The sequence below is a fragment of the Parasteatoda tepidariorum genome, chromosome 5, assembly GCF_043381705.1.
Source record: "Parasteatoda tepidariorum isolate YZ-2023 chromosome 5, CAS_Ptep_4.0, whole genome shotgun sequence".
Taxonomy (NCBI): domain Eukaryota; kingdom Metazoa; phylum Arthropoda; class Arachnida; order Araneae; family Theridiidae; genus Parasteatoda; species Parasteatoda tepidariorum.
Genome location: NC_092208.1, coordinates 71,013,068 through 71,026,622, shown reverse-complemented (window position 1 = coordinate 71,026,622; position 13,555 = coordinate 71,013,068). Strand labels below are relative to the sequence as shown.

The 13,555-nt window shown below is 32.2% G+C and overlaps 1 protein-coding gene across 5 annotated transcripts in view; it reads left to right on the top strand.

Moving 5' to 3' along the window:
* The window catches only part of LOC107447180 (protein Wnt-5b-like), a 410,427-nt gene that overhangs the window by 383,386 nt on the left and 13,486 nt on the right, over nt 1-13,555 (top strand). For all 5 annotated transcript variants that reach the window (XM_071180545.1, XM_071180546.1, XM_071180544.1 and 2 more), the window contains 1 exon segment: nt 4,741-5,033. In XM_071180545.1, coding sequence (XP_071036646.1) covers nt 4,741-5,033 — 293 coding nt within the window.

The window sequence follows — 13,555 nt, the reverse complement described above, 5'->3', positions numbered from 1 at the left end:
AGGAAAGATTTGATAAGTGTTTGCATAAAAGGATCAGAATGCGATTAAATTTAAATTAAGCATGCTATTTACCTATAAATATTTTATATAGGTCTGTAAAGAAAAATTGATTAATAAAGAAATTGAAACAACCTGAAATTCGCAAATGTTGTCCATCTATTATTGTGATTCAAAGTCGAATAGTTATAAGTAAACTGTAAAAATTCAAATGTTTTAAGTGTTAAAGAAAGTACAAAAATTTTCAGAAACCTTAAATTTGTATAAAAAAAAATACAGTAAAAATGTGTTTCTTTTAAATTAAAAATTTTTTGTTCTTATTTTATGTATTTTTTAAAAAATTTCTTCTGTCAGCTGTCACAGATCCTATGATAACGTCATCCCCCCCCCTAACCAGAAGTCTAGAGCGCCCACGTTGGGAACCAATGACTGAATAGATTTAAAAATATAACGTACTGTAGGGCATTAACAACGATAACTTAGAAAACATATGATGGTTTTTTCTTGACATGTGACTAAAACAGTTTACCTCATTTCCTAAAAAAAATATAAAATGCAACCTATGATAACATCAATATATTAGCTGTATATTTATCGCTATTCCTGCAATACATTTTAGAGTTTTTGGCTCTTCTACAAAGCTTTCCATTTAAAAATCTTTTAAAAGTGCAGTGCTTTTTTTTGTCGGAAATCTCTATTCTGTTGTAATATATTCAGGGGTTAACACATGATTTTAAAAGTTGATACTTTTTACTGGAGAACAGCCAATTGTAGAAAAGGAAATCATTATTTACAAAACTAACTAAACGAAACTAGTGATCATAAATTCTTTCCCCTTTGCATTTGTGTCTCTCTCTTTATTTTTAAACTAACGGTCAAAATAGTTAAGCGCTACATTCTCTATACTAAAAATAAATGGATTTGCATTTATTTGAAGCTATTTTGTAAGTTTCTGCTGATAATTTAATCAATAATAGTTTATCACGTTGAAACTTATCTATATTGCTTAAATGCATGTTGCAGGTCTAATACACTGTAAAAAATTCCAGATGAAATTACAGTATAAAGTCCCGGCAATTTGGATGTATCCTCCGTAAAATCCATTTTTACAGCAATATTTATTTAACATTGAAGTGATGCACTGATGTTTTTTGTAATTATTTCTGTAAATGTTACTGTATATCCGATTTTTTTGTTCCCAAACACGTAAAAATGGATTTTACGGAAAAAAGAATTAAACACAAAGTTTACACTGAAATTTTTTTTCAAAATACAACTTGTGAAATTTTTTAAATTAAAAGAAAAATATTGCACTAATTAATTTAGAACTAATATTGACTTTTTCAATAGTATTCAAGTGCTTCATTAAAAGAATAGACTTGGTGAATATAATTACTTTTGATAAACTTTGATTCTGATTTTAATGTCATATGCGTTCACAGAATGAAACTCTAATTAATTATTTAAAGATTTAAAAAAAAAACTACTCTTTTTTATTTAAAAGAAGAAAAAAAAATTAAACTTCCCTTTTTTTAAAAAAAAAAAAAATTAAAACTGCTCTTGTTTAGAAAAATAAATTTAATGCTTCAATGAAAATATGAAGCTCGATTATATCTTGTAAAAAAAAAAATGTAGTTATTTAAAAAAATTCTGTTTCTTTCTTTTTTTTTCTGCATGCTGTCAGATAATTGTCGGAATTATGGTGCGCTTATGACTTTGCCAATGCTCGTTATGTTCATTAACGGTAATCTATGAAACTACATTGCTTTTGCAGAGTAAAGTTAGGTAAAACCCCGATTTTATCGAAATTATTCTGTTTTTTGGCAAAAAAACGCTGAATTACATTTTACTAGGCAAAAAGGAACTGCCATATTGGCGGGTTGATTTTTTCTAGGCGTCTGTGTAGATATTTATTGGTCAATGCAGCTATACAAATTATTTTTAGTCCTGCTTATTATACGTTAATTGAAGATCTCATTACCTAACAAACAATAAAGACAAACAATAAGTAGCACTGTTCTATTCCGTTCCGACAGCTCGTGGGGTAAAATCGGATCCAGCCCCCTCCGTCTTTTATAGGTGGGTATGCTGAGTATGCCTATATTAGTCCCTGGCTGGGCCCATGAAAGCTGCAGGGTAGCGGAGGAAAAAGAGAGCCTACATACAAGGCTGAACAAAGGTTTTTCAGGCCCCTGGACAAAATTTATTGCAGACCATCTCTTCAAAACACAAAAAAACAACAACAACTTATTTTTAATAATCTCTAAATTTTTTGAAAACCTTTTACACAAAATTGTAGTGTTTATATAATTCTTTTAAAAGAACGCAAATAAACACTATATATTTCGCGAAGAATTTTGCTCGGGTCCCCTCAGCCGTTATGGGCCCCGGACATTTGTCCCTCTTTTTTTCCTCCCCGTTTGAGTACGGCTCAACTGCATGACATGCATAATTTTCTTAAATTGTCATGTAAAATAGAAATGCTGTAACTTTTTCATTTTGCAATTTGAAAAACTGTGAAACTCTTATGGAGTTGCAAGAAAATATCTATAAATCGCATGGAGTCTGAAAAAATTCTGTATAAGCTTGTTACTTTTTCATTTCTAGTTAAAATCTCTTTACGGTATTTTCTAACATTTTCATATCCTTAATATCCATACTTCAGAAATCAGTTACGAAAACGTTACTCTGGAGAAAATCTGAAAGGATAAAAATAAATAAATAAGTCAATAAACGAAAAGCAAAGTTGACAAAAAGTTAATAAACTTATTTTTCAACTTAATCTCGCCGTGTGACAACGCCTGCTTTCCAAGTAAATTTAAACTCCAACTAAAATGGACCCCCACATGTACAATTTATGAAAAGCAATAGGGAAAATCAAATTTCTAAAGTAGGAAAAGATTGACACCCATGTCCCAAAGAGGCAGAAAAAAATTGCTCTCAAATCACGAAAAAAAAATTGCATAATATGATGCATATCACGTGAAATCCACGTGTCTATAGTTTGAAGATGAAACAGCACTCTAGGCAGGGGGGCTCGGGGGGATAGGCCTGTAATTTTGTCACGAGACCCATACGTCAGCCTGTCTTCGCTGGCCCATTAGAGTTCCCTAATGATCTCTAATGATCTCTTTTGCAGTCCCCCTCACAAAGGTGATAAATGATGATTTCCACAATCTTGTTCTTTTCGCTTGCTACTTCACACCCGCTTAACCTTTGCTCAACCCCTTTTCTCAATTCATCCCACCCCCACCCCCACGGACAGTGATATTCTCTTTCAAAAAGGGAATCACTAATTAGGCATTTCCAGATGATGCGAAATCAACTCTTTTCCGGATCATAAGCTCCTCAGCATCTTTTGGCGTTATGATGTGATCCTGCTGTAAGGAAGATGCAAGGAGGATGGAGAGCAAGTGATGCGTCATCACGTTGAGATGATGCGATCCGGAATCTGATGCCTTGTCTTGGATTGCAATCGTCAGGAACATGTTAAATTTTAAGAGCACTGTATTTACATTTTTTGTATTAAATTTCTTTTTGTGTGTGTATGTATTATTAATATTACAAGTTTTTCTGCTTTATTTTGTAATACTTACAGTTAATGGAAAATAAGCTAAATTTTAGCTAAAAATTAATAAGCTAAATTTTGCCATATATATATATAGGTACAGAAAATAACATGGTTTTCAGGTGTGCCACCATTGTCTTTATTTTCCGTAAGTTTAATTAAATACTAATAAAAGTTTTCTCAAATATACTTCAAAAATCTGATTAAAATATAAAAATTGTTTAAAGCATGTTGAGAGAAAAAGAAATTAATACGGATCCAAATTCTTTCATCCCTTGGTTAAAGAAAATAATTTAACTATTAACAACGAAGCATGACGAATTACATGGAAATTAATAGTTGCAATGTTAATTATTCTTAGTTAACAGGGTAACCATATATTGTCATTATACTAAACAATTGAAATTTTTGGTGAATTCTGAAAGAATCTAACAAAAATCAGTCAATTCGAACTTAGTTAAGGAAAGTTCCTAGTGAAATTTTTAAAATATTAAAATTTTTGTTTTCAATTATTTTGGACACAGTTGTGAATATAGAATAACAGTTTTTATTTGCAAAGTCTTCAATAATTTTTTTCTATTATTAAAAATACATTTTTTTAAATGCCACATAGCACCTTTCACTACTAAGTCTACATAGGCTTACGGGGTGCTTCATAAGGACCAGCATTAATATGTATTTTTAGAATCCTTGTCACTTATGAAAAAAAAAAGATTTAGATATTGGAGTATATTAATCAAAGGAGAAAAAAAAAACGTTACCAAAATTTGACGAATCATAGTACGGGAAGTCGAATACAATTAACATCAAAGCAAGTTATTTGGTGATTGAAATTTGAAGTTCATTTTAATAACATATTTGGGGTGAAATAATAGTCTTTCAATTGCTCTATGTCTCCTCCCGCAAACACACCTGTCTTGTTGTTTATTACTCTCGCATTCCTGAACCGTGATTTATTAGATTTCGGAAGCGTTTTTGTTTTTTCCTGGATTTTCTGAAGTATATTTGGGGTGATCCAATGTTTATACTTTTTCATTTTCAATTTTGAAAAGGACTTTGAAAACTCCTATTAAGGGCGGTAAGTCCTAAAGGCTTTGCAGAACACATTGTTTAGATTTAATAACAGAGTTAAGTTCAATAGTATCCTCTTTCATATTTGTTTATTTGTATTGTAGGCAGCAGGGAAGCAGGCTTCGCACATGCTGTAGCTGCTGCTGGAGTGGTCCACACTGTGTCCCGCGGTTGTCGGGACGGCCAACTGTCCAATTGCGGCTGCAGTAGGGCAATGCGTCCCAAGAATCTCCACCGAGACTGGATCTGGGGTGGATGTGGTGACAATATCGAATATGGATATCGATTCACTGAAGGTTTTGTTGATGTAAAAGAGCGGGAAATCAACCATGCTCGGGGTTCTCGTGAACAGGGACGAAAACTCATGAATCTCCACAATAACGAAGCTGGAAGAAGGGTAAGTTCTGATGGTACTTTAATTTTTGCAAATCCGAAACATTTAAAAAAGTGTGTGCAAAAATTGTTATTATTCGGAAAAATCATTGATGCATCTTTTCAATTTATAAATAATAACAGACAATACATTACAACAAACAGCGTAAAGTTCTGTTATTCGATAATGATTGCCATAATACACTGGTGTAAAGAATTAAGAGAATTTGCAGACTGGGTCGATTATCTCTAGAACTACTGGACCGATTTTAAGGAAATTTGATATGTATATACATTGATACAATACAAAATAAATAATCAATCAACAATTGTAATACACACGCATGATTGTGCGTAACACTCGCTCGAGTAGGAGGGTATGAAATTGCCACAGGACAATTGTGACAGGAAATGATAAATTGCCTTCTTTATAGTAAGAAATCATATTGCCTTATTCAAAGTAAGAAATCACGCTACAAGGCCTGTATATCTCTAAGAGGGGACCATACCCCCTATTAACCCATTCTGCAATAGCTGTTTCATACCTGGCGACTCCATCAAGGGTTACGCACCATCATACGTGTGTATTACAATTGTTGAAAGGTTATTTGTTTTGTATTGTATCAATGTCAGAGATGCCACTTGCTCCGGACAGCAAATATATATTTTAAAGTGGTAGTTTATCAATTGTGATTCTTGGTTTAATAAATTCAATTTAGTAGATTTTTATCCACCACCATTTCAAAATAATTCGTAGGCTTATGTAATTCACCACTTCATAGTACTAATGTCATGCTATACCTCTTAAAAAGCAAGCAAAAATAGTCAAATATTTGCAAAATTTACTTTGCAGTTACTCACCATTTTTTTTTAATCTTTTCGACTTGTCCGGAGCAGTTGGCATCTCTGCAATGTATGTACATATCAAATTTCATTGAAATCGGTCTAGTAGTTCTNCGATATAGTAGTTCTAGAGATAATCGACCAAGTCTGCAAATTCTTTTAATTTCTTACACCGGTGTAGTCTGACAAAAATATAAAAATGTTGACAAAAATGTAATAAACAATAAGTCTATAGTTTTNTGGTTTTATAAATTCAATTTAGTAGATTTTTATCCACCACTATTTCGAAATAATTCGTAGGCTTATGTAATTCACCACTTTATAGTACTAATGTCATGCTATACCTCTTAAAAAGCAAGCAAAAATAGTAAAATATTTGCAAAATTTACTTTGCAGTTATTCACCATTTTTTTTAATCATTTCGGCTTGTCCGGAGCAGTTGGCATCTCTGCAATGTATGTACATATCAAATTTCATTGAAATCGGTCTAGTAGTTCTTGAGATAATCGACTAAGTCTGCAAATTCTCTTAATTTCTTACAGCGGAGTAGTTTAACGTCTGACAAAAATATAAAAATGTTGACAAAAATGTAATAAACAATGAGTCTATAGTTTTATCATCTGGTTTGAAAAAAAGAATAATATGAAATGTAACATATTTTATACAGTAATAACTGCTATTATATTTTAATGTTTGATAAAAAAAAGTTTAAACGTTTTGATAAAACAAACAATCAGCCTAGTTTTTACCATCTTTATTGAAAAAAATATTAAATTGAATGCATTATACTTTACTGTATAGAGTAATAACTGCTATTATAGTTTAACGTTAGATAAAAACATAAATATGTTAAGAAAATATGACAGACAATTAGCCTAGCTTTTATCATCTAGTTTTAAAAAAATATTGAAATCATATCTAGCATACTTAACTATATTGAGTAATAACTATATAGTTTATATAATGTTTGATAAAAACATAAATATGTTGATAAAAATATGACAGTCATCCTCGCTTTTATCATCTAATTTGAAAAAAAAATATTAAAATCATATTCAATATACTTAACTGTATGCAGTTAGATCTGCTATATTTAAAGGTTTGATGAAAATATTGAAGGTTTGATAAAAACATTTGAAGTCATTTGAAGAAAAAACGATCGTATTGAAAGTTGAATTAGAGGTTGAATTAGAAAGAGTTGAATTAGAAAGTTGAGAGAGTTGAATTAGAGAGAGTTGAATTAGAAAGTTGAATTAATATTGTAAGTTAAAGGTACTATAATTCCTACTAAGGGCATAATAATTATAATAATTAAATGATAATAATTAACTAATAATATTTAAATAATAATAATTGAATAATAATAATTAAATAAAAACAATATAAATGATAATTAAATTTTTGATTTGAATATAAACTCTTATATCATTAATTTGTCGATCGATAAACTAAAACTGCAATTTAGGTCATTCNAAAAAAAAAAAAAAAAAAAAAAAAAAAAAAAAAAAAAAAAAATACTAAGTGCCTGATAATGTTAGTTCTTAAAGTAACTATATTAAAAATACCCACCCCAGATAAATTATAATATTCTTTCAAACTTAGTCCATTAATTTCTCTTATCTTGACTTTTTACACAGAACAGGTTGATAAAAGCCAAGAACAAATTATCCCCCGATACCTCTGTCATGTAGATCTCCTATCAACACTTTTATCTTCCAAAATCTATGCTCCATTTACACGTATATCTATCTACAAACATCAAGGGAGCTGTCATCATAGACTTCAACTGATGCTTCACTTCTTAAAAAAAAAAATCCCCCAAAACTTGACCCACGCCTTGCTGTCAGTATTTCTCAACATCATAATTAAGAAAGTAGCTTTTCTATTCCTAAACTTTTACCTCAATGCTCATATAGGACATCTTACCTATATGATTTTTTTAAAGCCACCATAGACACAATAAGGTCTATAGGAGACGAGAGAAATTTTTGGCCGTTGAGATTATTCTTTTGGTTATGCTTCATCGCCATTTTTTTTTCTTTTTTCAAATAAACTTTCCTGTCTACTTTGTTGAACTCGCTTTCACAATGTCTGGACTTGACCCCCGACCTGCTGAGCGTGCATTGTTGGCAAGACCCTTCGCTGTTGCTCCCAAACATTTTGGATTCTTATTTGAAGAATCGGAGCTTACAATAAGTGATGAGAACCCTTGACGTTGCACCTTCACATTTGCATCCAAATACAATTTCCCTTCCCCCCTTTCAATAATCCTTCCTGTAATCCTTCAATAACTTGAATTTACTTTTTAGTTATTTATGAGGTACAAAAATAATATTAGAAAAAAAATTTTTTTTTTCTTTTTAAATAATGACAAGCTATTTAAACACAAAGTTGTGCTATAATAACACTGTCAAGAAATAAAAAAAATTCTCACAGGTGTAAAAAATTGCGCCAGAAAACTAGGGTTATCATAAGCATAAATATCATTCACCATTTTATTTTATAACCAGGGCTAAACAGCTGAACAATTTGTTACGACTATTAACTTTATAGCCTTGCAATTTTAAACCCAACCCCAAAGACAAGGAAACTCCTAGATCAAGCACAGGGACAAATTAGACTTCCTTGGGAAGGACATTTCGATGGAACTTACACGTATTTACATTACACGGACAGGAAAACCGTGAAACTTTCCATGAATGGTCATACAGCAACAGGATTCTTGCTGCAACCCACCCACCACTGAGGAAATGTTACGTCGGTGATTGGATTGCTGTGAGCCGGTTGCAGAATTTGTATCGACCAGATATCTCTGAGACTCGACCCTGGGTCTCCTCATTGGGAGACAAATGCTCTTTCCCCTCTGCTACCGCTGTTATTATAAGGCATTTAGCATATAATCATATAGCTTATATATTTTAATATTTTTATAGTACTATAGGAACCTCTGCCCCCTGCATGTTTCGTTCACCAAACCCCGTAGTTGCTTCTTATTCATCATTGAAGATCAAGGTTATGTTTATGATGAAGTTTCTAATTCTTATAGATTTTGAGCAGCTAAACGAAATGTAACGTAAAAAGAAGAAACAAATTTTTAAAAAAAGAAAAAAACTTAAAATTGCAATAATTTTCAAATTGAAATTTTTTAAGAAAAGAAGAAAAAAACTTAGTGTTAAGTTAATAAGTTAATAATATGTATAGTCCTTGTATCAACTCTGTAGCAACTCTGATTTTCAACTCTGTAGTTGTATTTTTGCAGCCTATAAAGCTATCTGTATGGTAGTTTTCCCTATAAGTTTAACAATTAATAATTCTCGAGATAATTGTAGAATGTTATTTTTTTTTTAGTTTCATCTTATTTTCTGTATACTTTTCTACAAACTTTCCTAATTTCAGGTTTCTAATTCTTTTAGTTTTTGCACAGCAAAGCAAAATGTTAGGTTAAGTTGAACACTCGTAACATTGGCGTCAGCGACCCTTACTATTTTTTAGTATAGAGAGATAATAATTTCTTTTTAATAACCGTCGTTGAACAGCCGATCCAATTTTGGGTATACAACAACTAATGTTAAACTCCGTAATCTTGTAATTTTGAACCAATCCAGAAGACACAGAAGCTCTTGGATCAGTACCCCCAGAGGTATTGATTTGTTATTGGAACACGGAGGACTTTGTGACTCGACAGATTAATCGTGCATCAGTCACCATTTACTACATGGGGAGTCTTCGGCAGACAGGGATCGAACCCCCGCCCTCTTGGACATAGGCCCAGTTCCCTACCAACCAGGCTATCCAGGTCCTAAGAGATAATAATTTAGATTTTTCGATAGTTCATAAAGTAAGCTTGGATATATTTCTACAGAAACATATGAGTCATAGTGGCTCAGGGGATAGAGCACACTCCTCTTAATAAGGTTATCTCGGGTTCGAATCTCAGCCTCTGCTAGTCGCACTCTGCTCGCACCGACCACAGTGCTGACATGAAATATCTTCAGTGGCAGACGGATCATGGATTAGAGGCCCTTTGCCGTTAGGCTAACTGTGGGTAGTTTTCTTCCATGTAAAGACTTCTATGCAAGGAAAATGAAGGCTATTTCTATCAAAAAGTTCACCACGAAGGCAAACTTCCTCCAATACTTGAACCAAGAGTTCCCTTGTCTTCTGGGTTGTAATCAAAATCACAGGGTTACGGAGTAGAGCACTGGTAGTCGTAAACTTAAAATTGGATCGGTTGTTAATGACAGTTATAAAATATTAATTAAAAATGAAATTTAAATGGAATCTGTATTTTGTTTTTTACGTGCAGAATAATCTCTAAAGCCTGGTTTTTTACATGTTGTATGTTTCTAATGAAAACTGCTGCAAAAACTAAGAAAAAAGAACTTATGAATACAGATTTAAAAAATATAGCAAATACTAGTAAACTGGAAACGAACAATATTTTCCATGAAAAACATAGAGGAAAACGTTACTGTAAAAATCATATTTTATCGACTTCCAAAAATTTCTTTAGTAGAAAAGCACCATCAAAAACTTTTTCCTGAAAATTCCGCAGAAAAATAGTTTTCTAATACACACGAAATCGATTTATTTAACCAAATACGGAAAATACTTGAAAAAGTTATCGAGATCTGTTTACAAGTGAAATACGATTTTCCAGAAATATCTACACATNAAAAAAAAAAAAAAAAAAAAAAAAAAAAAAAAAAAAAAAAAAAAAAAAAAAAAAAAATACTAAGTGCCTGATAATGTTAGTTCTTAAAGTAACTATATTAAAAATACCCACCCCAGATAAATTATAATATTCTTTCAAACTTAGCCCATTAATTTCTCTTATCTTGACTTTTTACACAGAACAGGTTGATAAAAGCCAAGAACAAATTATCCCCCGATACCTCTGTCATGTAGATCTCCTATCAACACTTTTATCTTCCAAAATCTGTGCTCCATTTACACGTATATCTATCTACAAACATCAAGGGAGATGTCATCATAGACTTCAACTGATGCTTCACTTCTAAAAAAAAAATCCCCCAAAACTTGACCCACGCCTTGCTGTCAGTATTTCTCAACATCATAATTAAGAAAGTAGCTTTTCTATTCCTAAACTTTTACCTCAATGCTTATATAGGACATCTTACCTATATGATTTTTTTAAAGCCACCATAGACACAATAAGGTCTATAGGAGACGAGAGAAATTTTTGGCCGTTGAGATTATTCTTTTGGTTATGCTTCATCGCCATTATTTTTTCTTTTTTTAAATAAACTTTCCTGTCTACTTTGTTGAACTCGCTTTCACAATGTCTGGACTTGACCCCCGACCTGCTGAGCGTGCATTGTTGGCAAGACCCTTCGCTGTTGCTCCCAAACATTTTGGATTCTTATTTGAAGAATCGGAGCTTACAATAAGTGATGAGAACCCTTGACGTTGCACCTTCACATTTGCATCCAAATACAATTTCCCTTCCCCCCTTTCAATAATCCTTCCTGTAATCCTTCAATAACTTGAATTTACTTTTTAGTTATTTATGAGGTACAAAAATAATATTAGAAGAAATTTTTTTTCTTTTTAAATAATGACAAGCTATTCAAACACAAAGTTGTGCTATAATAACACTGTCAAGAAATAAAAAAAAATTATCAGAGGTGTAAAAAATTGCGCCAGAAAACTAGGGTTATCATAAGCATGAATATTATTCACCACTTTATTTTATAACCAGTGCTAAACAGCTGAACAATTTGTTACGACTATTAACTTTATAGCCTTGCAATTTTAAACCCAACCCCGAAGACAAGGAAACTCATAGGTCAAGCACAGGGACAAATTAGACTTCCTTGGGAAGGACATTTCGATGGAACTTACACGTATTTACATTACATGGATAGGAAAACCATGAAACTTTCCATGAAGGGTCATACAGCAAGAGGATTCTTGCTGCAACCCACCCACCACTGAGGAAATGTTACGTCGGTGCTTGGATTGCTGTGAGCCGGGTGCAGAATTGGTGTCGTCCAGATGTCTCTGAGACTCGAACCTGGGTCTCCTCATTGGGAGGCAAACCCTCTTTCCCCTCTGCTACCGCTGTTATTATAAGGCATTTCGAGTATAATCTTATCGCGAAAATATTTTAATGTTTTTATAGAGCAAGGAACCCTTGTCCCCTGCTTGCTTCACTCACCAAACCCCGTAGTTGCCTCTTATTCATCATTGAAGAACAAGGTTACGCTTATGATGAAGTTTCTAATTCTTACAGATTTTGAGCAGCAAAACAAAATGTAAAGTAAAAAGAAGAAAAAATTGGGAGGAAAAAAAAAAAAAAAAAAAAAAAAAAAAAAAAAAAAAAAAAACAACTTAAAATTGCAATAATTTTCAAATTGAAATTTTTAAACAAAAAGAAGAAAAAAGCTTCGTGTTAAGTTAATAAACAAGTATGTATGTCCTTTTAGCATACCGATTTTCAACTCTGTAGTTGCATTTTTGCAACCTATAAAGCTATCTGTATGGTAGTTTTTCCAATACGTTTAACAATTAATAATTCTCGCACTAAATGCAGATTATTATTATTTTTTTTAACCTCATCGTATTTTCTGCACACTTTCCTAATTTCAGGTTTCTAATTCTTTTAGTTTTTACGCCGCGAAGCAAATTGTTAGCTTAAGTTGAACACTCGTAACATTGTCATCAGCGATCCTTACGATTTTTTAATATAGAGAGATAATAATTTAGCTTTTTCTATCGTTTATAAAGTGAGTTTGGATATATTTCTATAGAAATATATAAGAGTCATAGTGGCTCAGGGGATAGAGCGTTCGCCTTCTAATGAAGTGAATCGGGTTCGATTCCCAGCGATGGCTGATTAATAAGAATTTCGCACCCGGCTCGCACCATCCACCGTGCTGACGTAAAATATCCTCAGTGGTAGAAAGATTTTAGATTAGAGTCCCCTTGCCGCCAGGCTAACCGTGGGAGGTCTTCGTGGTTTATCTTTCCATGTAGCGCAAATGTGGGTTAGTTCCATCAAAAAGTCATCCAGGAGGGCAAATTTCTCCCTATATATGATCCAGAAGCTCTCTTATCTTCTGGATTGGATTCAAAATTACAAGGCTACGGTGTTGAAGATTAGTAGTCGTCAACCCCAGAAATTGGGTCGACTGTTCAACGACAGTTATAAAATAAAATATAGAAACATATTATTGTTATTTTTGTATAAAATATATTTGCTTATTGCTTCCTTAAAGCAGTTCATTTAAAAGTTTCAATTTAACTGTTATAAAGAGTTTGCAGTGCTATATTAATTCAGTAGAAGTTAGGATATGCCTAAGCTAAGAAATTACATTTAATGCTGTTGTTTTTTTTTTAATGAAATATGACAGTTTAAATGATCTACTCACCAAGAGGTAATGCATAGGTAAAGTGATTTCACAATCACTTTGCAACGAAACATTCATGCTAATAAAATATATTAGCAAAAGAAAAATAAATATTAGGGAAGATAACTGAATTTAAAGCTTTCAGTTGTAATAAATTTTAATTTCTGAATAAACATCTTTTTCTCCGCTAATTTCCTTCTATTTGCAAATCGCTTTCTCATTGTCCCCCTTCTTTCTCGGCATCTTCTTGCAGAGCCCCCCAGCGGGGATCTTTAATAATAATGAACGAAAATATGCATTTTAGGCATTTATTATGCCATTTTTCTTAAAC